At 54.9% G+C, this 22,742-nt stretch overlaps 3 protein-coding genes across 10 annotated transcripts in view; all 3 read left to right on the top strand.

Annotated features, from left to right (window-relative positions):
* ACSF2 (acyl-CoA synthetase family member 2) overlaps positions 1-5,208 on the top strand; it is a 37,940-nt gene extending 32,732 nt beyond the window's left edge. For all 5 annotated transcript variants that reach the window (XM_090121718.1, XM_031598666.2, XM_090121717.1 and 2 more), the window contains exons 11-16: positions 1,795-1,902; positions 2,012-2,163; positions 2,658-2,799; positions 4,090-4,200; positions 4,406-4,474; positions 4,551-5,208. In XM_090121718.1, the coding sequence (XP_089977844.1) occupies positions 1,795-1,902; positions 2,012-2,163; positions 2,658-2,799; positions 4,090-4,200; positions 4,406-4,474; positions 4,551-4,601 (633 nt within the window). In that variant the 3' untranslated portion in view covers positions 4,602-5,208. The remainder of the gene's footprint in view (positions 1-1,794; positions 1,903-2,011; positions 2,164-2,657; positions 2,800-4,089; positions 4,201-4,405; positions 4,475-4,550) is intronic.
* Positions 5,209-6,995: 1,787 nt separating this feature from the next.
* RSAD1 (radical S-adenosyl methionine domain containing 1) lies at positions 6,996-9,366 on the top strand. Its single transcript, XM_031598669.2, has 9 exons — positions 6,996-7,355; positions 7,644-7,777; positions 7,857-8,061; positions 8,142-8,507; positions 8,579-8,642; positions 8,726-8,873; positions 8,943-8,997; positions 9,062-9,165; positions 9,228-9,366. The coding sequence occupies exons 1-9, from the start codon at positions 7,212-7,214 to the stop codon at positions 9,352-9,354; spliced, it is 1,347 nt and encodes a 448-aa protein (XP_031454529.2). The 5' UTR covers positions 6,996-7,211; the 3' UTR covers positions 9,355-9,366.
* Positions 9,334-20,137, top strand: MYCBPAP (MYCBP associated protein). Of its 4 annotated transcripts, XM_090121713.1 has the most exons (19): positions 9,334-9,469; positions 9,884-10,279; positions 10,584-10,743; positions 10,836-10,939; positions 11,405-11,579; positions 11,889-12,004; positions 12,673-12,823; positions 13,070-13,185; positions 13,757-13,857; positions 14,478-14,589; positions 14,918-15,107; positions 15,584-15,771; positions 16,209-16,355; positions 16,532-16,816; positions 17,581-17,702; positions 18,422-18,537; positions 19,019-19,152; positions 19,324-19,503; positions 19,989-20,137. In XM_090121713.1, the coding sequence occupies exons 1-19, from the start codon at positions 9,377-9,379 to the stop codon at positions 20,064-20,066; spliced, it is 2,964 nt and encodes a 987-aa protein (XP_089977839.1). In that variant the 5' UTR covers positions 9,334-9,376; the 3' UTR covers positions 20,067-20,137. The 4 variants fall into 4 exon arrangements, 3 of the variants coding, with proteins under 3 accessions (XP_089977839.1, XP_089977840.1, XP_089977841.1); XR_016459027.1 differs by lacking the exons at positions 19,324-19,503; positions 19,989-20,137 and having other exon boundaries at positions 18,429-18,537; XM_090121714.1 differs by lacking the exons at positions 19,019-19,152; positions 19,324-19,503; positions 19,989-20,137 and having other exon boundaries at positions 18,429-18,541.
* Positions 20,138-22,742: the final 2,605 nt, after the last annotated feature.

The following is a 22,742-nucleotide window of genomic DNA, read 5'->3' as shown; positions in this document are numbered from 1 at the left end:
GCTATGGGGAGCACTTAGCTGTGCTCACAGCATGCTGCAGCAGTGTCCTGCGAGGGGCTGCGTGCCGCGATGGGGAGCGGCAGAAAGGGTTGACTCAGGGCTTGGCCGGGATCCTGGGCCTGATGCTCCACTCCATCCAGCAAAGCAGAAAAACAAAGGCATTTGGATTTCTAATAAGTGTTTATGATTTTGGATTTATGTCTCGTCAATCATTTGATCCAGCCACAGGACCCATATTAGTGGGTGGAAGAGAAATCCTTTCTGAGCATTCGGCTCTGCAGGTTTCCTCCCTGACTGCTAGGCTGTCATTATGTCTGGTAGGAGAAGCCTCGTTACAGTCGCAGTTTGCACCAGATGGTTCCTGTGGCATCCTGGAGATGATCTCCTCCAGATTCCTGGCGAAGAGGCTCCCACAGATCTGCAGCTCAGATTTCATGCTGACCCCGCCGTAGTCAAGTGAGCACATCAGATGTTACGGCAGACTGCACCCAACGTGAGCTCCTGGTGGGGGCTGGTGGGGGCTCTCCCACCAGCATCATGTGGAGCCTGCTGGGGATGCACGCAAAGCTTGCTTGGATGCCTTGTCATGGTCCTTTGTTAAGTCCCTGATCAGCTTTGAGCACAGTGCCTGGAGCCTGGTGAGCTCCATGCAGAACCCCAGTGGTGTCAGTGTCCCCTTGCAGCAGCAGTGCAGCCCTAAAGACAAGGAACACGTTGAAGTTCTGTGGATCAGAGCTGCTCATGGATCAGTCTTTGAAGCTGTGGTGGAGGAAGGTACAGATGATTCCTGCCTTGGCCCTTCCCTAGCTGTGCTTTCCCAACAAAACACCTTCTGGTGATGATGGGCAACATTCTGAGTGGCTTAGAGAGTGGAGAAGGGCTCCGGCGTGTCCCACTGCTGGAACAGTGCTTCCAGGAGCTGGAGACCGAGCAGAGTTGCAGCGTGGTGCTGTCAGCCGTGGCTCAGAACTGCCCTGAGCGCTTCCTTCCTGGCACCCGGCTCCAGCCACCACACCGGGCACAACGAGCTGGAATTTTCCTCCGAGGAGAACTGACCTTCAGCTGAGGTGACTCAGAGCCTGCCGGTGGGATTAGTGCTGAGGGAGGGTTAGCAGCAAGCTGCTTTTGTCCTGCTGTGAGGCTTTTGGTCTGTAAGTGCAGCTGCGCTGAGCGTTGTGCAGCCTCGTGATGTCTTTAGGAGGTTATGGGAGCTGAGGTCTGCACAAAAGGATCTGGAGCAAACAGCCACGCAGCGGGGCACGTGGTTTCCCACAGGAGCCCACTGCTGTCTCCAGGGTTTTATCCAAGTGATTTTTTCTTTGCCCTAAGCCGTGGAAGATGGAAGGTGAACTCAGCACCTTGTGGATGGCTGCAAGGGCATACAGGCAAGTTCAGCATGTGGCAGAGGTGGCAAGGAATAAACAGGGCAGGGCTTGGGAAGCACACAGGCGTTAAAAAAGAGGAGAGCGGGCCCTGGGGTCCTCCAGGAAAAGCAGCTGGTTTGTCAAAAGTAAATGACAGACAAAGTGCCTTGGGCAGCAGAGGTCTGGAGCAGGGCAGTCGCGAGGCCACAGCTTGCAGTCAGAGCTTCTGTAGCCTTTGTGCTCCTGGAGTCTCTCTGGCAGCAGCGAGTGGAGAGCCAGGAGAGCACAGTGCTTGCTTGTGACTGGAATGACTGCTGATAACATCCTCCTCCCGCCCCATCTCCTTGTGGCCATCACTCACTTCATCTTTCCCAAGGCTGGAGCTGTGCTCTCTTCCTCTTTAGGCATGTTGCTGCTCTTGTGATTGCAGGTTGCCTATGGGACCACAGAAAACAGCCCTGTCACCTTCATGGGATTCCCCACTGACAACTTTACCAGAAGGACCGAGACAGTGGGATCCATCTTGCCCCACACAGAGGTGAACATGATCCTCCCCACTTGCTCCAGGTCCTCTCTGCTCCTGGAGCTGCTGCATGCCATAACATTTGGCTCAGCTCCCCGAAAGCTCTGCTTCTCTTCCACTGTAGGCAAAAATTGAGGATCCAGAAACAGGGAAGCCTGTGCCTCTGAACACTCCTGGGGAGCTTCAGGTCCGTGGCTACTGTGTCATGCTGGGGTACTGGAATGACACCGCCAGAACGCGGGAAGTGATCTCTGATGATAACTGGTACAAGACGGGGTGAGTCTGGAAAGCACCCTGCTCTCCCATGTCCCTCCTGGATGGGGGCACTGCACGGGGATGTATGTGTACATGAATGGTTTAGCTATGATTTCCGAAGTAGGGAAAACTGGCCAGAGTTAGCCTTCTGATCTGTCGGTTCCTCTCCATGAAACTCCAGAACAGCTTTTAGCAAACTGCTCCTGGAGTCGGAGGTGTTTACTTGGTGTGACTGTGCTTCCTCCAAGAGGCAGAGCGCTGCAGGCATGCAGCAGAGGCAAGGACAGCGACGGCAGGAGTCTCCTTCCCTGAGCCCCGGTGTTTGTAGGTGCTGCACATGACACTATCTGCCTATAGCAGAAACTCTCTGATCTCTGCAGGAGTTTCTTTCATGTGTTTTAGTGACAGCTCGCCCATTCCCTTCCAGGTAGTCTGATCTGGCCTCCGGGTTGATGGGTGAGGCAGTTGCTGTTCCACCTAGCTGGGGCAGGGCTTGGACTGTGGTGTCATTGCAGGGACATTGCCACCCTGGATGAGCATGGCTACTGCAGAATTATAGGCCGTTGCAAGGACATGATTATTCGGGGAGGAGAGAACATCTACCCAGCAGAAATCGAGCAGTTTCTCCACACCCACCCCAAGGTTGAGGAGGTCCAGGTGAGCAGCAGGGAACGGGGCTGGCTAAACAGTGGTGGTTTATGGGCTGAAAAACCTACACGAGGATGCTTGGGATTGCTGGCACCTGGCTGACCTCCCCCTTTTTCAGCTTCTTCAGTGCAATATCGTTCTGCAGCTGGTGGGGACAGGAATGAGGTGGACAGAGCCTCTGGGTCTTTCCTGTCAGTGTTGCAGGCACAGAAGTTCAGACAAAACCTTTGTGCAGCAGTTTCACATCTGCAAAGCAGTGACTCATCCTTCAGTTTTTAAACTGCCTGTCCACTTTCATAATGCTCCCTGAAATTCTTACTTGGAAAGCAGTCTGCGAGGACAGCTCTTACTGATAATTAACTCCTACACTCCTAAATCAAAAAAGACTCCAGCAAATGCCTGGAGATGAGGAGTTAGACATAGTTTTATCTGTTCACAAGACAGAAATGATGTGCAGCATTGAGCAGCTGCTCCCAATCTGCTGGGATTGTTTTCCTCCACGTTTTGTGCCAGACAAGTTTCCCCATAAATAAACCAGTTGTTTAGTAAGCGTTGTGCCTGTGCTAGGCTGGCACGTCTCCTTGGCACGGCCCCATGCAGTTGGGTGCAAACCAGCCCCGTTTATGCAGTTCCTAGGGCTGTGTGTCACTGCTCTGGACTCAAGGATCAACACATCTCTGGGGGTCTGAGGCACTGGGCAAGGCAGGGATGGCAGGAGGACTCGTGTGAAATGGTGTAAGACAACTTTAGAGATCAGGCTTGGGAGGCCCACCTGCAGTGATCTGATCTCCTGGTGTCACAGGCAGTGGTGAACTGAGCTCTGCCTTTATAAGGGTTCCGAAGAATCCATTAGTTCTATTTCATCCCTCTCCTGCTGTTTCATCTTGAGAACACAAAGCAATTGAAGCAATCTCCCAGGTCTGTTGGTCATGAAACCTATTGCCCCATATTTACAGCTGGGGAAACGGAGGCACAAAATGAGATGTCAGCTCCCCTCCATTCTCACAGAGGCCTGGCTGCCCTGACTCAGCCCTGACCTCAGTGACTGCGAAACCAGAGGAAGGCGCTGACGTCTGGGTGCCCATCCTGCTGTGCCACATTTCCTCCAACAAGCGGCAGGAAGCCCTTCCAGGAGGGCTTAGTGACACATAGGAAGCTCTGGCAGGCTGTTTGTGGCAGCTAATGCACAACTGCACCCCATGCACCCTGCAGTGGGTCGGGGCTGTGCACACCCTGCAGGCACAGCGAGCTGCTGGGGGGGGATGTCTGCAGGCTCACACGTCCTTCTGTCCCCACCAGGTGGTTGGAGTGAAGGATTCGCTGATGGGAGAAGAGGTCTGTGCCTGCATTCGACTGAGAGCTGGGCAGAGCTGCGCAGCGGATGATATCAAAGCTTTCTGCAAAGGGAAGGTGTGTCTTCCACTCCTGTGTGCACAGCTCCCAGTGTCCTGCCTGGCCACCACAACCAGCAGCAGCTGGGGGGCTGCAAAGGCAGTGATGTAGCTCACCTGGTCCCTGCAGTCGTGGCTTGGCTGCTGCACAGTGGATGTGACAGGCAGCACGTGCTGCACACACTGCTCCTGGCAGGTTTGTAGCTTTGGCTTTCTCTTCCCAGATCTCCCATTTCAAGATCCCGCGCTACGTTGTGTTTGTGAGTCAGTACCCACTCACTGTGTCAGGCAAGGTAAGAGGGGCTGTGGGAGGAGAGAAGCCGTGCCCTGCCGTGCTGTCTGAACCTCTGCACCTGTGCTTTGTTCCAGATTCAGAAATATAAGTTGAGAGAGCAGATGGAGAAGCACCTTCAGCTCTGAGCTCAGGAAGGAGAATAAAACAAGGGATAAATTGGACTTGCTGCATCCAGCCTTACGTCTCCTTTTCACCTGTGCCTTGTGACAAGCAGTGGAGGGCTTCTCTCCCTGCCCTTGGACTGATGGCACTTTCATGCTTATAGAACAGAGAGCCTTTTTTTTGCAGTTAGGTTTGTTTCTTTGCCAAAAGAAATACTGCAGTGTGAGGAAAAGATGCTTACTTCTGGAACTCTGTCCTCTTACTCTAAGACTTCATGAAGGTTGCAAAGTCTTGTTTCTCTTTAAGCAACTTGGCTACAGCCATTTCAGAGGGCTTTCTGGGCCTGAACAGATGCTGGTAACATATTGTTCCTATTTTTACTGATATTTGAAGTCACAACAGTCACACCTGGTTAATGCCTTCTCTGCTTGGGTGCTATTGGGATTCATAGGGCACATAAATCACCCAGTGAAGTGACACACTGATAAACAAGATGAAGGGTAGAGGCTTTAGGCAGAAAGGCTTTCTGTCAGAAGTGGATCCCCATAGCTGGCTGGAAATACCAGCCCTGTTCCCAGGCCTCCCAGGGGCCTTCTGACCCGCAAATAAACTTCTCCAACACAGACTTAATGGTGTTTATTTCTGTTGCTTTGAATAAGACAGACAGTAAGCACTGTACAGAAATACCAAACTTTCTGTCCCATGAGAAGCGTCAAGCAGAGCAAACCTGGGACAGCGTTTTTACGGGAGTTTGGTGCCTCCCAACCATGAAACACCACGACGAGAAGTTGAAGAGCAGAGCTCCTTTCCCCTCCCGTCGAGTGTCCCACACCAGCTGGGCTGCAGATTACATTGCAGCCAACTCTCACCAACCTCTTTCTATCTGCTGGAGCTGCTGAGGAGCAGTGGTGCAAAGGGGGAGCAAGGAATTGTCAGTGAAGTCACTGTGTTGGCTCTCCCAGCTGGACTGTGGGCTCTACCCATGGAAGCAGACCTTCTCAATGAGATGACCATTGTTCGTAGGTGCTTCCTGAAAGAACAACAGACCGTGTCAGCATCGTACCTTGCAGATCTGCGCCCGCAGTGCTGTCACAGAGTTTTCCACACAGCGCATCTCTGGTCGGTGCCTCCAACTTCCCCACACCGCCTGCAGGCTGCGTTCCACCCACTGCCCCGAGGTAAGTCTGATGTGCACAAATGTAATGCAGCGTTAGGATCCTTTAAACCCTCCTTCCTCGAGGAGGAACCACCACCTGGACTGCAGCAATGGCAGTGATGACCTTGGAGACACAGCGGATCTCTGTGCATCATGTCTAAGAAAGGATTCACATCCATCCTTTGCTTCCCACAGCATTAACCCAGGCGCAGGACAGCTTGGATTGCACTGGGAAGAGTTTCTCTCCTTCCTGCTTGGCACCTACAACCTCTGTACAGACCCAGCTGCCAGGAGCACCCCATGTACTCACCTGGGTGTGGAATCCCTGGGGTTGGCTGCTATGAGACGAAGATGAAATCAATCCTGCCTTGTGTGGGTACGCAGACTGCCGAGAGAAGCCCCAGGCACAGGTTACAGTCACACAGAGGGATGCAGACCCCACCAGCCCTCTCCCCCGCCCCGCCCCATCTGCATACACGAGCTGCAGGCCACGCACTGCTCACCTGGGGGCTCAGCACCCACCCACATCCCAGCCCCAGAGCTTTCCCATCTCATGGCCACCTCACGGCTTTGAGGTCGCTGCTCGCAGCCTCCCGCAGCCCTGCTCCACGAGCACTCACCAGAACAGCGTGGACGCACAGCAGAGCTCCCCGCGTCACGTCGGTCAATGCGCCCATATGCGAGCTGTGCAGCCGCAGCCCATCCCTACCTGTGTCTTATAGCCCTCGCTGCCAGCTGGGAAAATCCCCGCTGTGACGTCGGCCTGAAAGCAGGAATTTACGGTGCCGGCCTTCCCCTCCCTTTGTCACAGCCACGTTTCACTTCTCCACTTCTATTAATAGTGCAAATTCAAAAAACGCGACGCGTTGGGCCGTCAGCGCCGGCTTTGCACAACCACGAGCGGGGGAACGCGGCGGTTCCGCCTCATCCCGCAGCCGCGGGGGAGATTTGGGGCTGCACGCGGCGATGTCAGCGCCGTCCCGGCGGAATGTCCCCAAACGCCGCCTGCGGGGGCGAGCGCAAAGCGGGGCGCAGAACAGCCCCGAGCCCCCAGCCCACCTCCCCACCGCCCGGAGCTCCTCTCGGCAGAGCCCCGCTGTGCGCAGCGCGGCTCGGACGGGTCCTCGGGAACACCGTGGGGTCGTGGAGCGGCGGGGTCGGAGGGGGCCGTAAAAGCCACGCAGTTCCCCTCCCCGCCGCGGGCGGAGCGCTGCCAGCCCGGGGCTCCGGGGCGCCTCCAGGGCCGGGGCCGCACCGCCTCCGGGCGGAGGTTTTCCGCTCACACCCGGCCCGGACCTTTCCCGGCAGCGCACGTTCATGCGCCGGACGCCATACAAACGTGTAATTAATTAAAGGCTGCCGTTATTAATTAGTTAAAGGCTGCGCGCTCCGTTCAGATAAGACAAGGAGGTCGCCGGAAAACGGAACCCCGCGTGGCGTCCGGGGCGGAACGGGGGCGGTGCGGCTGCGCTGCGTGATGGCGGTGCGGGGCCTCCGTGCGGGGCTCTGGGCGGTGCGGCCACGCGGGACGGGCTGTGCTGCGGGATTGAGGTCGGACTCGGAGCCCTCCGAGCCCGGCCACCAGCCGGCGGGCCCCGCGACAGCCGCTCTCTACGTGCACGTGAGCGTGGGGACGCGGCGGTGGGCGCGGACGGGGACGTGAGGAGCGGGGCTCCGCCACGTGGAGCGGGTCCCGCTCGGGGCAGCTGCGGGCTGGGGCTGCTGGTGCTGCTGGTACGCGTGGGGTGCCGCTGCCACGTGCACGTCGGGGTGCCGAAGGCTCTGTGCGCGCAAAGGGCAGCAGCCAGGGATGCGGGCGGTGGGCAGTGGGAGTCGATGTGCTGTGCGTGCGGGGCCGTGCCCCTGCTGTGGGACAGCCGTGTGCCCCACAGACACCTTGTGCCCGCAGTGGCCCTACTGCCGCAAGCACTGCTCCTACTGCAGCTTCAACAAGTACGTGGTGCCGGCTGTGGACGAGGCGGCCGTGCGTGCCTGTCTGGTGCGGGAGACGCAAACCCTGCTGCGCCTCGGCCACGTGCGGAGGTGGGTGCCCGCCTTGGGGCCCAGGGGGTACGGGGCCCTTCAGCGGCCGCCTGCAGCCTCTCCCCTGCCCTCCCTGCAGCGTCACCTCCGTCTTCTTCGGTGGGGGCACCCCCAGCCTGGCTGCCCCGCACACCATCGCCGCCGTGCTGGAGGCGGCTGCGGAGGTCGCTCATCTCCCTGCTGGAGCCGAGGTGACGCTGGAGGCCAACCCGGGCTCCGCTGACCCCACACGCCTCTCTGGCTTCAAGGCGGCCGGCGTCAACCGCCTGTCCCTTGGCGTCCAGGTGAGAGCGGCCGCCCCATCCCGCCCCGTCCCATCCCTCTGTTCCCACGCAGCTCTGCTGCCACCGCGCTCCATCCGCAGTCCCTGGATGACGCTGAGCTGCGGCTGCTGGGCCGGGAGCACACGGCGGCGGAGGCGCGGGCGGCGGTGGAGGCGGCACGGAAGCTCTTTCCCGGACGCACCTCCCTCGACCTCATCTTCGGGCTGCCGGGGCAGAGCCGCGAGGCCTGGGCACGCAACCTGGAGGCGGCACTGGGGCTGTGTGACGACCACTTGGCCCTGTACCAGCTGACTCTGGAGCGGGGCACGGCGTTGGAGGCCCAGGTGCGGCGGGGGGTCCTGCCGGAGCCCCCCGAGGAGCTGCTGGCCGATTTGTACCTGAGCGCCCGCGCCACACTGGCGGCCGCCGGCTTCCACCAGTACGAGGTCTCCAATTTTGCCAGGAAGGTGAGCACCTCCACCCTATGCCCCCAAGTCCGGCGCAGCCCCTCCTCACCCACCACACCACTGTCCTACAGGGCGCCTGCAGCACCCACAACCTCTCCTACTGGCGGGCCGAGCAGTTCGTGGGCGTGGGGCCGGGTAAGCCCTGGGGCTGGCGGTGCTGACCCTGCGTGGGGCCGCGTGTGCGCCGCATCCTCTCTGCTCTCTCTGTGCCGTTGCAGGGGCACACGGCCGCTTCGTGCCGTGGGGAGAGGGCGGCCGCCTGCGCGAGGCACGCGTGCAGACGCCGCATCCTGACACGTGGATGCGGGAGGTGCGGAGCTGCGGGCACGGCACCCGGCGGCGGGCAGCGCTGAGCCCACTGGAGCTGTGAGGACGGGACGGGACGGAGGAGCGCCCTCCGCGCCTCTCCCAGCCCCGTAACCTCCGTGTCCGCAGGCTGCAGGAGGTGCTGGCGCTGGGGCTGCGCACGGATGAAGGCGTCACGCAGCAGGTGAGCACCTGCCGGCCGCGGGCACCGAAACGAGGAGCCGCCGCTGACCGCTGATCCCTCGCAGCGCTGGGGGTTCTTCTCCCCCCGCCTGAGCTTGGAGGACGCGTTCGGGGCGCCGGGGGAGGCGAGAGAGCTGCAGGAGCGGGGCTGGCTGCGGCTGAACGGGCGGTGAGTGCCGGGGCGGCGGTGCGGGCTCGGTGCGGGGCGGTGCTCAGGTGCTGCCTGCACAGGGCGCTGCGCTGCACGCCCGCCGGGCTGCCCCTGCTGGACTCGCTGCTGCCCGCGCTGCTGTGCCAACTGCGGCGCCGCTGGAACGCGGTGGAGGAGGAGGACGGCGGGGGACGGGCATCGCGCTGAGACCTCGCTGTGGCTGCGGGCGATGAACGCCGTGAAACGCCGACGTGGGGCCGGGGGAACGGCGGAGCGCGCGGCGCGGCCCGGGTGTCGGCGGCTGGACGGGATGATGCTGAAGGTCCTGACCAACATCGAGCTTCTGCGTGATTCTGTGTGCGGCGGGGCGCCGGGCGGGTCCGGCAGGCGGCGCTCGCGGCTCACGTGGCGGCACCATAGAGCGGTGGCGGCACCATAGAGCGGTGGCGGCACCATAGAGCGGTGGCGGCACCATAGAGCGGTGGCGGCGCGGGCCGCTCTAGGCGCTCCTCTCGGTGGTGCCGCCGCGTTGCCATGGCGCCGGGCGCGCCGCCGGGCCGAGGGATGCAGGCGGGCCGCGCGCCGCGGAGGCGGGAGGGCCGCGGGAAGGGCCGGGCCGCGTCCCCGTCCCCGTCCCCATCGGGTGCGCGACCCGCTCCCCTCCCGCGAACCCGCGGCCGCGTCTCGGTGCGGTGCGGCTCCCGGCGCTGAGGCGCTCCGTCTTTGTGCGTTTCAGAGCCGAAGGAGCGGAGCCGGCCGCTCCCCGCAGAGCCGAGGCCCGCGCCGTGCCCGCTGCGGGGCGGCGATGTCCGAGCGCTCGCCGTTCGGTTGGAGGACCTGGAAAAAGTGCGTGTTTGTCCCGGCGCGAAAACCTGCCTTCGCCGAGCGGGGCTCCCGGGCCCCGGCCCGCTGTCTGAGCGCAGCCCGAGCTCCTCTCCCCCCCGCTGTCCGTCGGTTCCCGCGGCTCGGCTCCGCTCCGCCGCCTCCGCTCCCGCTGGGCCGCACGGGAGGAGCGTCTGGCGTCGACCGGCACGGGAAACGAGCGGGGCAGCGATCGGAGCGCCTGTCCCTGCCCGGTTATAAGTGGAGGAGCGGGCTGGGAACTGAGCGGGTGTCCCCGCGGTCAGATAAGGCAAAGAGCAGCGGCACCTGCGAGGTTCGGGTCGGGCAGTGGGAACAGTTTCTCCTCCCTGGTGCGGCGGCACGGGGAGCCCTGTGTTGAGCGCTGCCGGGATGTGGCGCCGAGGGATGCGGGCGGTGGGGTGAACGGCCATAGAGGGCTCTTCCAACCCGAACGGTTGGTGGTTCTGTGCAGTGTGCGGTGATGAGAAGCAGTGTGCGCTGACAGGACTTCCCCCCTTGTCCCAGATGGGTCAGAAGGAATGAAGGAAGCTCGGTTTGTAGCTGATTACGCTGTGATTGTTTGTTTCCTGCAGCTCCACGCTCCACGCCTGCCCCACGATGCTGGGAGGATTCCAGTCCAGAGGAAATTCCTCGTTCGGAAATACCAACCCAGAGAGGCCAAAACAACCCCGCGCCTCCTGGTAGCACGGCCGGCTTCCCTGAGGACAGCTGGGGAGCCGCTGCGCTTCTCTGGTAGGGCTAAGCTTCAGAGTTTACCTGTGATTTTTGGTTGTGGCAAGCCTAGAGTTAGCGACCTGCCCTGGGGTCTGGTGTTTTTGTTGTAGGACCAGCACTGTTCGGTGAGGGCTGTGAAGAAATTCTTCCTCATCATGTTTTGGGAAGTCTCCAGGAGTTGAAGATGGAAGCCTTGGCCAGAGGAAATGCTCAGGTCGATTATAAAAATGCTTTTCTAGAGGTGAATGTGATGTGGTGCGATGTGATTTATTTCAGCACTTGTCTTAAGCAGGGCAGGCTTGAGGTGTGGCGTTTCTTCGTCATCATGCTGTGTGGGGGAGGGTTTGCCTCCAGAGAAACTGCACCAGCAGGTTTTGAGGTCCTGTGTGCAGGTGAAGGCTTTGGAGGGAAGGCTGATGTTGATGGCATCAGGCAACCGTGGGAAGAGCTGGGGCTGCAGTAACATCATTGCTTGAGTTCAGTTACTTGGCTAAATCCATCATTTTTGAGTATGTGCTTAGTGCCCCATCTTTGTACCTCTCTGATCAGGTAAAGGCACTGCAATCTGATTCTGAGAATCCTGAGAACGATTCTCTTCTCCTCTCATCTTCACAATATTTTTGTTGTGTTGGCAGTGTATGCATTGTGAGGTCAGTTCTATTGTTTCATTTCTTTTCAGATAGCAGATTCTATTCAGATTCCTCATCAACATGTTACTGCAGCAGTTTTAAAAGAGAAACGTGGAGGAGAAACAAAGAGAAAGTTTCACCAGACCCCAGCATCAGAATATAAAGCTCTGCAGAACTGGCACCATAATATGGCAATCAGGAAGAAGCAGGAGAGGTATCTGGGAGGTGAGAGGATTTGAGACCCTTTTCTGTGAGATTCTGTGTGCACGTGGGGCTGTGTGATGGCTCCACAACACGCAGTAATGGCCAGAGCCAAACAGGGTTAGTTCTGCTGCTACTGCCTCCTACCTCAGTGTTGTCTGGACTCCCCGTGCTGTGGGTGCTACTGCCTGTGGTGGCCCTGCAGAGTGAGCTGCTGGTTCTGGCTACGGGAAGCACAGTGGATTTGATGAGGATGGTATAAGGGGATTGCACATTGAAAATAGTAAAGGATGTGCCCAGGAGAAGTGCTGTGCCTTTTATTTTCCTTTACAGAAATTCTTAAGAGGCCAGAGGATGAGTTGCTGATGAGCATCTCGGAGGATTACAGACAAATCCAGGAAGAACGTGACCTCATTGACCGTAGTCTCCCTGCCCTGTTTCCTGGAAAGGTGAGAGCCCCACTTCCTTTGCATCCTAATTGCTCTGTTCTTGTGAAAGAGCTTAGGCACTGCTGCTGTGAATAATACTTGTGCAGATCTGTCTTCAGATAATTACCAAAGCCCTTCCAGCTGAGTCCTTCAGCCTACTATGTGAGCAGAGCTCTCAGTGATTCTCAAAATGAAAACATGAACTGTGCTGCCTGGGCTATGCATGGGAAAGCAGTGGCTGCCATGGCAGCTTCTTACAAGCTGCTGAACTTGGGTTGGCCACGTGCATGGCGCTGGGGATGTGCCACACGTTGTTCCAAGGCCAAAAAGATCTGATAGTTCAAGTTTAGAGGGTTCCATGGAGAGAGACTTTTTTTTCTTAACACTATAAATTATTATAGCACTCACTATAAAATGCTATAAGAGGAAGATCAAAGGACCTGCATTTATGTGACATTAATATCATTCAACTTGTATGTAGTGCCAGGTAGAAGAAAGTCGTCTTTGGTCTTTGACAACAACCTGGTAGAAATTTCGCTTACCCTGCAGAAAGTGATTATTTATAGTCTTTTAAAATACCCACACAGGCAGAGTGAGATACCACCTTCTTTTCAGCTGCCAGTCCCTGCGCAAACAGCAAGCAGCTGCACGTCTCCTAGGGTGTTGGTTGGAGCCTTGTTTCCCCATAGGGCTACCGAGCAGGAAGCGAATTCTGGAGCCAGCCTGAGCGCATTGGGGATGAGCTGACCGGCCTGACAGTGACACTGACACGGAGAGAACGGGGCTGCCCAGAGCCAGTCACTCATGTGGGGAAGCCCCTCACTGTTCAGATGGAAACGGGTAAGGAAGTGAAGGGAGCAGCAGGATGAGGTGGTCGCTCCCAGTAGTACAGAGGCTGCTTCCCAGTCACCTTTGGTTGGGCCTGCAGTGAGCACAGGGGTGGTGTAGGCTGCTACACCAGCACTGCGTTGCTGTAAGTGCTGCGGCACAGCCTGGGTGCAGGGATGCTCCTATGTGCAGGGCTGAGTGAAATAAGGAGGCAAGTGGGTGAGTAGATGCTGAACTCTTATGTGGGTGTTCACACAGGTGTGAAGCCTCCAAAGGGGATCCCTTTCCGTCTAACTTGGGATAAGAGTCCTTTTCTGAAACAGCAACGGCAGGAGCTAAAATCTATCCTAGAGGAGCTGGATTTTTATAAGCCAGTAAGTCTCAGGAGTGAGAATATTCTTTATGTCCCTCACCTCTTGTAAAGTGCTTTCAGGTAACAAAGAATAGCTAAAGACTGAATCTGGAGAGGCATTAGGAACCCTCTAAGGCTTAGCTTTGCAGTTCTTGTCTTGAGGTTCCCACATTTCCAAAAGGCGGCAGCTACAAAGGAGATGCTCAGCCTCTCTGTGAGTTATGTGCTGCCTTAGGGGCTTCAAAATGGGGCCCTGACCAGCAGCTTGCAGCTACTAAGGCCTTGGCAACAAAAAGCCAAATACTAGTGCAGGACTTCTATTTTGTGCCTTACAGCAAAAGGAAGATATCTTTGCCCCTGTGGAAGGTTTGCATCCAAGCTCTGAAGGCAGTTAGCCCATCCCAGGGTAGTTGAGAGGCTCAGAGTAATTCCTTATTCTCTTGCACATTTTTCTGATAGGTCTAGAAGCTGTTGCAGGAGCGAGTTTGCTGAACTTCACTTTACTTGATTCACTTGCTGTGTTTGTCTGGAATTTGGCTTATTTTCCATATAAAAAGGGAAGTTAAGAGTTGGTCACTTCTCTGTATGTGCAGGATCTGGATGGCCTGGAGGTGATTGGCAAAGGGCGGCCGTTCACGTCTGTCTCAGCGCAGTCTCTTCCATGTTCCACTGCTTTTGAAGATTCTGAGACCTCGTAAGCTTCATTTGATGGTAGTAAGGAATTTTGGGTACACACCATCAGTCTGTAGGGATCTCCTGAGCTGCTTTTATCCAGAGCAGAGAGGAGTCTCCAAAGGACACAGTAAAAGTGTTCTGATATTCAAGTCACCAGATCCAAGGATCCGGCGGTTCCTTTCTGCCCTGGGGGCCTAATGACTAAGGAGCAAGAATCAGAAGAGTTTTTTGAGGCCTTTCCTGCCATCTTCTCTGTGTGGCTCCAGAGCTCACAGCACGCAGGGTGGGCGCTGCTCGGAATGATCTCCATCTGGTTGTCCCCTTGCAGCCTTCCATCGTTAATCTGCTTTTTTTTCCCTGCCCTGTCCATCTGTACAGGCACCTTAGGAGCTTCTCTCCTGCTTCACTCGCATACCCTCAGCCTTCCTTAGGCTTCTCTTTATTGTCCTGTCCTCTGTGATGGTGACAGGTCCCCAGCTGGAGTTTGTTAACCACAGCTGCAGAGCTCTGTAAAGAGAGAGCTGTGCAGAAAAGCATTTTTTGGGCGATTATTTCTTACGGGGTTTCACAAATCACCACAGGTTCTCCCACCTCTGAAAATGAGTTTCACTCCACAGAAACACTGTGTCATTTTTTTAGCAGTGACTCCTTAAAGGACCATTGCAGCGTGGTTCCAGAAACAGTGCTGGGTCCATCTTTAGACTTCTGTGGCCAGCCTGCACGTTGGATCAACTGCATTGCTTCTTGCAGGGTAATTGTGTGTTCTTATTGTTTAGTTGGACTGAGCTTGCTTGAGTTCCCAAGTCAGGGCTGTACAATGAGTGTCACGCTCAGGATGGAGAATGGGGGATTTGTTCTGAACATAGCAGTGTCCCCATGTTTGCTCCAGAAAGTTCTAGAAACAGAAATGATTGCTTTGTGGTATGGAGCTCAGATTCCCAGAAGCCCCCTGTATAATGGCCATTCTTTGGACCTGCCTTAAAAGTTCTCCAGTCAAGGCTCAGCCCCTTGTTTGTGGTATGGCTTCCGGCAAGATGGAGTAGGAATTGTTATCTTTGTCCTTCTCTTTCTCCTTTTAGGATGAAGTTGGCATTGCTGCCAGGCTCACTTTTGAGACTCTGGTTGGTGAGAAAGCTGAAAGCTTCCTAACAGTGAGCAATGATGGCACAGCTGCTGTCTGGTATGACTGGAGGAGGCTTCTCCAGCAAATCCCTTCTAGAGAATCCACGAGGATGCGCATGCGGTGTTTTTACTTTGATGCCAGACCAGGTATGAGAACTGCTGATCTCTGAGACCTTTGTGCACAGAGCATAGAGCAAACAGCCAGGAGTTATCTGGGATGCTGTGACTCATGGCAGAGCGAGCCCTGGGTGGTTCTCAGCAAGCTGACTCACAGCAAACTAGGTGTGTGAGGCAGATCCCTCTCTAAGGACTCTAAGGAAAGAAGGTTGCTCCTGTTCTGAATGTAAATGGGTGGAATACTGAGAAGTGAATCACCTTCTGATAGCAAACTGGGCATCATCTACCAGAGAGGGCGCTGAGTTCACTGTCAAGGAAGTGTGCAGAAGCTCAGTAACACAGTGACTGGAGTCAATCTGGAAGAAAACACATAGTTGGATGGGGTGTGATAGCCAGCACAGCTAAAGAGAGTCTCCTGGAGAGCTGAGGACGCTCACTGGGGGTTGGAAAAGGGCCAGGTGAACCAGGTGGTTTCTTACAGACCGATGCATTTTCTCTCATTTCAGGTGTAATTCTGCCTGGAGAAACCAGGAAGTTTTTTTTTCTTTTCAAGTCTGAGAGAGCAGGCATTTTCAGTGAGTGCTGGGAGTTCAGGACACATCCTCTGTTATTAGGAGGAGCTCTGCTGCAGGTGACCCTTTGGGGAATTGCTGTGTGTGAGGATAAATTGGCTGACCTCAGAGGAAAACTGGAGGTAACCAGGCGTATAACTGGGTAAATGTGAGCTTTGAACTTAATATGCAAATAGAGGACAAGGGAGGGAGTGGAGGACGCGGTGTTTTTATTGCTATGCAATTAAGGCTGAGAGTGAGGTATTATTTTCTGAACATCGTACCTGCTTAAGCAGGTTTGCTAAAAAAAAATAGAAGAATCCTGCATCGCATTGTAATCTTGATAATGAAGCTGTGGTCGTGCAGCTAAACTGTATGCAGTGGCTCTTTTAAAAATGCATTTTCTATTTGTAGTGAACTCCATTAGTTAGTGGGAATAGCATTGTGTATCATACAGAATGATGTTAGATAATAAACTGAAAATTACCCTGCTTAGTTGAGTGGGGTTTGCTGTTGTCTTTGTCCTTGTAATCCTGCTTAACGCATGTAGTTAGCAGCATGGGTGTGAATTGTGCTGCAGGCTGACCTGGCTGCTCGGGAGGGTGCTGCTGTTGTAGAAGAGACTCTGAAGGACCTTCTTGTCCAAATTCGGACCCCAGAGCGCACCCCATCTCCCGTGGATGCGTACATCACAGAGGAAGAGTTATTCCAAAGGAGGAATCCCAAGGTGAGATGTGTGGTTCAGTGGCTGCACAGCTGAGGTAGCAGGGAAGGGAAGGCAGTGGGGCCATGCCCCCAGGGCACTCGGGAGGCTCCCATTGCCTGCCACGGCAGCTGTAACAATTAGGTCTGTACGGGACAGACAGAACTCACTTGCTATTTACCTTCTCTTTGTTATCGAAGTTGCGTTATCAGCATGGAGAGGTAGAGCAGCTGCACGACCTATGGAGACAGCACGGGACTGCTCTCTCAGCCCTCAGGGAGGAGGTGCCTGCAGACCAAGAGGGTGCTGTGGAGGACGTGAGGTCCCAGCAGAGTATCACAGAGGCTCTCCCTGCCCAGAGGAGCACTGCAGAGGGCTCAGGCTGGAAGAGCACACTTGAAGTGACTCCGAGTCAAGTGGCAAACGTGGGGGAGGAGGAACCCGGCACCTCGTCGTGGAACTTCTCATTCAAGGACTTGCAGCAGGTGGTCACTCTGGTTCCCTCCAGCACAGGGTCAGCCTGGTGCTGGTTCCGTTTCCCTCACAGCCTGGATACCCCAGTGTGAGCCCACCCAGAGCTCAGCTTCCAGCCGTCTCTGAGTTAGGGGTGATTTATGGTGTGTGTTACAGAGAAGCACTCCAGCTCTGCTGGCCGCACCCTCAGCTCTTGTAAAGAAATCCCCCAGAGAGAGCGTTAGGGCTGCTGTGTGCAGAAGGAAAGAGAACCAGACAATGCAGTAGATATTTTAAGCTCTTACCCAATTAGCTTTCTGTCATCCCAGAGCTGAATGGGGAGGCAGGCCAACCCCACAGCCTCCTGTGGCTTCCCTGAGGGCTCTTCTTCGTGGAGAGTCCTGTTCACTAGAGCACTAAGGGGCAGTCACACAGGCTGTGGATAGAATACAGACCTCCACAGATTAAAGCAAGAGTGGTTGGGGTTCTGTCAGCACCGTTCTTCTGCACTGCTCTCTTGGAAACCTGTCAGCTGCTTCTCTTTGTCAGGAGGCCTTCTGACCTGGTGCAGTCCTGTCCCCCAGTTGCAGAGGGATCTACTGTGGGTGGATCTAAGTGGGAGCTCGGGGCAGCACGGCTCACCCATGCATATTGGGCAAGTCTCAGGCTGTGTCTGGGTGTGGAATTCCTGGTGCCAATTGGTTTCAGACTGGCTTCCAGGAAGAGAGCTGTGGTGAACTCGGGGTGCAGAGGGCTGGGAAGGAGCACTGGGAAGCTGTGTTTTCTCTCACATCAGGCTCTGAAGTCCATCCCCCAGGAGGAGCAGCGAGAAGCAGCGTTGTCCCAGCTCAACAAGGCAGCACTGGAGCTTTGTGCTGAGCAGAGACCAACTCAGTCAGACCTTCTGTATCAAACCTGGTGTGTTGCCTGTGCAGGATAGAGCTTGCAAATGTCTTGTGTGATCAGCAGCATAGCAAGCTCTGTTGCAGTGTTGTGATTCAGAGTGCATGTAATTATGTGAGATCTAGAAGTCTTTTTTTGTGCCCTGTTTTCTTACAGGCTAATTGTAGCAGCTACCTAATCTAAATGCCTTTTCTTTCTGGAGATAAGTTTAGAATATTCATGTAATTTTGGGGAGTATGCAGGGTTATTTCTGGCGAGATTATTCTAAGATATGTTTATGAAATCTTTGGGTAATGTTCTGTACCCTTTTATCAAATAACTTTATTCTCCCTCACACAGCTTCTCCATTCTGTGCTGTCGTGCAGACTGTGCCATATTAACAGCTGCTTCTAAATCAGAAGGAGGCAGATTCCTCCTGAACAGAGCATGGATCAGGGCTGATTGACCACATGTTGTAGTGAGGAGCAGGAGGCCTAATTTCACAGTAGTATTTATGGGTCCGTGTTGATTTGCAAACTGTTGAGACCTCAGGAGGCTCCAAGCCAAGGAAAGGAATGCCATTTCCCTCGGTGTGGGTTTCTCAATGTTAGGCACCGTTGGTGTAGTTGGACAGGGCAGCTCCTGGCTGTAAGGTGCCTTCAGGCCTGGGCGCAGGGTAGAACACAGTGGCCCTTTCCACCCCAAAGTGCCCACTTGCTGTGCTGTCTCCCTTCTGTTTCTCATGCTCTTCTCAGTCTCCAGCTGTGGCGTGAAGCAGTGGACGGGCTGGTGGGTCGCTCCCTGAGGCTGAGGTCCCAGCTTGGATTGCCTGAGAGGGACACCTATGTGGATGTCCTTCCAGAGGGAAGAGGTGAGTGCTGGCTTCAGCATAGCAGGAGGGGACTGTTGGCATCTCAAAAAACTTCATGAATTTCAACTGGAATGGCAGCTTCATCAGTTTCCCCCCAAAGCTTTTATATAGTGTGTGAGATAAGAATTGTGTTGTGCGGTTTGCTGTTAAAAAATGCACACAGAGAAAATATCACAAATAAGTATTTTGATTTCACTGCATTTTAGTGCTGATTTTTGCACTGACGAGACTGAAAAATTACCTCATTTTCAGTTGCTTTGTAGACTTTGTTCTGATGAATGTTTGAGATCTGTTCGTTTCTTATTTAAACTTATTTAAATTTACTCCTCCAAGCTGCTGTCTTTTAGTGCAGTATAGCTCAGATCAATAAGAAGAGGAAAATACACTGCAGAAATACTATGTTTACATTCCCCGAGTGCATTGGGGTGTCTTTCTGGATATAAGTGCTGCCTTTAGGTAACTGGAATTAGTTCTTTCTTAGGGGAAGAAAAGCAGCCTGTAGAAGGAGGAGAAGGCGGCAAAATAACCAGGAGAAGAGAAGAGAAAACGTCAGTTGGTGGTAAGGATAAAGAAGACAAAAGAAGAACAACGAAGACGGCGGGAAAAGAGAAAGAGGTTTGTATTGTGACGCCTGTGGAAAACACAGCATCGTGTTCTGAAGACAGCGTGGTACCTTGTGAGGCTGTGTGCCTGAGTTGGAGATTTCCAACCCGTGACACGTGCTGTGCAGTGTGAGAGGTGTTCTGGTCTGTGTCACTTCTTTTTCCAACTCTGTCCCTTGAATAGGAACGCCCAAGCAGTAGAAAGTCAAAAGTAAAAGAGAAGAAGAAGCTGAAATCTTCCAGCTCGTCAGTAAAAGAGACAGCACAGCCCCCAGGAGCTGCAGCTACAGATACTGTCACACCTCCTCGGGAGCAGGCGGACCCCATTATTTGGGGGCTCTACCAGGAGAAACTTTATGTCGAAGTGAGTCTGGCCAAAGTTTGTACCTTCACTTCTGGTTTCTGTTCTTTGCTTATAAACTGACCCTGAGGCGTAGCTGGAGAGGTAAAGCGTTCCGTAAAACTAAAAAACTGACAGCTGTGTGTCTATAACTCTGTAGCAAGGTAAGTGTGACATGAGGTAAGATGGCCCTGATTCCAGGCTGGAACCCATTAACACAAATGCAGCCATCGCATCGCCACATGCGGGATTTCTATCTGGGATGTCTTTTGCACACTTAGGGACTCTTGAGAGAGCAGCAGCATTAATTGTATCTCAGACAATGTTAAACACACTTCATAGCCAGGAAAGCTATTACTGGAAGTAGGCAGCCACTTCTCTGTGGTTGTGTCCGTGCCCATATGCTGCTACACTCCTGTGTTAGAAACCATCTCTGTTCTGTCCATCTTGTCATCAGGATTTCATCACTCATTTTCACTGCATGTGTCTTCTGTTAACTTTTGCTGCAGGTTTATGGGCTGCTGGATTCAATGGTGAGCAAAATGGTTTCTTTATTTGAAGAGCTAGAACAAAACAAGGTGCTTTAAAGTGGGAGAGTGAAGCCCTTTGTAAGTAGAAATGGACTTAGTAAATAAAGAAATAGCCATGCTCGCACAAGACAGGTGGATGTTCTTCTTTCTGAAGGGATGAAGTGGTCACAAATGCTGGAGTGCCTCTTTCCTGACATGCTGTGATGTGAGCCTGCTGTGACATCATCTGTTGGTTCTACAGGTGGTCGCTTGCCAGGAGGAGACAGGTCAGGAGGCATTGCAGCCTCAGAAACCATAACATCAAGAAAATGCTGGTGTTCCTGCTGAGGAAGGCAAACTTACAGATGCCAGTCAGTTGAAGAGTTGTGTTATTCTCTGTGTTTCAATCTGTGTTGTCTAACAAGTGAGCAGAGGCTGTCCCATGTACTCAAGGGCCCAAGTACCAGGACTTAGGGAAGTCTCTCTTTTATCTGATCATGTTCCTGGCTGCTCATCAGTCTCCTCGCAGGTCTCTCTGACAGCAGGAGCTTTGGGCTGTCAGCATCTCTGTGAAAGTGCACATTTCCACCTCACCTTTCCTTGCATATGTGCCTATTTCTTATGCTGATCTTGCTATCTCTTGTTATCTCCTTAATGTATCCATGCCCAATTTGAGTCCATTCTTACTCACTTCCAAGACTCATTACTCTCATTACTCTTGAATTGAAATGATGAAATCTGTGCTCCAACTACAGAGAGCAGGGCTGGGTCCGTGTTGGAGCCGCCCTTCCTGCCTCTGCCAGCCTACATGTGCCTGTCACCTCTTTCTGACCGGGCTTCCTCGTGCATCACAGCTGGGCTGGAGCGTTCCCTGGAAGCACAGCCAGGGCTGCGCAGGTTTCCAGGGCAGAGCTGTGTGGGTGTGCATGGCCATGTGCCACTGCAGTGCCATTTTCCTGCTGGAGCAGCCGGACGGCATTCCCCAGGGAGGCTTTGGCTCCGTGAAGAAATGACATCAGTGCAGATCATTAATTTAGGCTCATGATACCTTTGAGGTTCTTAGACAGCAGATGCGTATCCATGCTAAGCATGACTGTTCCAGATTCTGCACATTGCTGCGCAGTTACACCAGGCTTGTGTGCCTCGGGCACGTGCTGCTTTACTTTGGGAACCATGCTGCCATGTGTCCCAGAGCCTCATGTAGTGCAGAACTCTTCCCTCTGCTGAGGTGCTTTCTTTTTGTTTCTCTTTTTAACTCGCACCTCAGGGGGAGCTGCTGTTCTTCCCCTCTGCTCCTGGCAGTGCTGTGTTGAATGCAGCCCTACTGTGCTGCGTGCAGCCCTTCCTGCTCTGAGACCTTACAGGGTCAGGAGATGCACTTTGGCTTCTGTGGAAAGAAGGAGCCCCTTCTGGCTTAGTGGACGCTGAACCACAAAGGGAATGTCTCTGCTCAGCATTACTGCAGTGAGGATTTCAGCAACAGTTTGAGAATGAGAGGGGAAAAGGCCCGAAGTTGGGGTGTGTCCCACAGGCTCTGACAATAGCTCCTGCCTTCCTGGAGATCCTTATCGGCCTGCAAGTGTGCCCAGCTCACACAGCTCCAGCCATCTGTTCTCAGGGCAGGAGAGAGGCTGCACGTAACAGAATGACGTGGTTGCCTCACAGTGCTTGTGTGGGGTGGTCTCACCCTAGAAGATGGGAAAGCCATCCCAAGGTCCCACAGCTCCAGTCCAGCCTGGAGAAACCAGGCTCACCTCCTCTTCTGCTCACTGCAGAGCTTGTCAATAAACAGAGGGGAGTTTCCTTTGGATCCCATAGCAGGGCAGAACATCACGTGCTGTTCTCTCTTTCCCTTCCACGGGAGGAGCCTGGTGGCACAGGGCTGCTGCCCTGACATTTCTGCAAAGGAGAAGGAACAGAAATGCAATGAGTGGTGCTGGTGCTCCCGCAGCCTCACCAGGACCTTCCCAGAGCAGACACTCAGTGGGGCAGGGGAGGACCGGGCAGAGGGCAGCATGCAGCAGCCCCCTTCTTGCCTCTTACGCTGCTTTGTGCAAGTCCTGTGACTGGAAACGTGGTGAAATTAGAGCTGGTTCCCTGGCACTCTTAGAAACATGTACCCCTGTTTACAGCCTGCTGAGCCTCCTGTCTGCCTTTGGACAGAAGGGCTGGGCAGTCCCGTGCTGGGAAGGCCGTATCCCTGCCGCGCCGGGCACAGCACCGGGCTCAGCCCACACTGTTTGTGTCTGCATTAATCATTGCTGCTGTTTGTTGCTCACTGAGGTGAGCGACCTTCCTGCCCTGTGAGCTGCCAACCAAAATCCGCACACGTGTGGGGCCAGGAGGCACCGTAACTGTGAGAGGGGCTGGGAGAGGATTCCGGGAAAGCGCTGCGCCTTCCCAGAGGCTGCAGCTGCAGAGCAGCCCGCCTGCCCAGGGCTCACCACTGCCTACGGCGGGGGCTGCAGCCCACCCTGCAAACCCTGCGCTGGCACAGCGCCTGGAGGGCCGCGAGTTGGGCCTGGCTGCTGGGACTGACTTGGCCGGGCTGACCTGCAGGAGGGGTTGGGTGCTGGGAGTGCTGTGATGCTCGATGTGCGTTCAGCTCATGTGGCCAAACCCCCGTGGGAGGTTCAGCTGCCAGGATGTGCAGCGCGTGGCTCTGCTGTCCCCCCTGCATGACCCAAAGCTGCGGCCTCAGCTGTGCGGAGCGAGGAAGGCAGACCTCCAGAATGCCCCAGCACCCAGGAATGC

This window comes from Phasianus colchicus, chromosome 20 (genome assembly GCF_987193195.1).
Source record: "Phasianus colchicus chromosome 20, bPhaCol1.hap1.1, whole genome shotgun sequence".
Taxonomy (NCBI): Eukaryota; Metazoa; Chordata; class Aves; order Galliformes; family Phasianidae; genus Phasianus; species Phasianus colchicus.
This window is presented reverse-complemented; position numbering and strand designations above follow the sequence as displayed.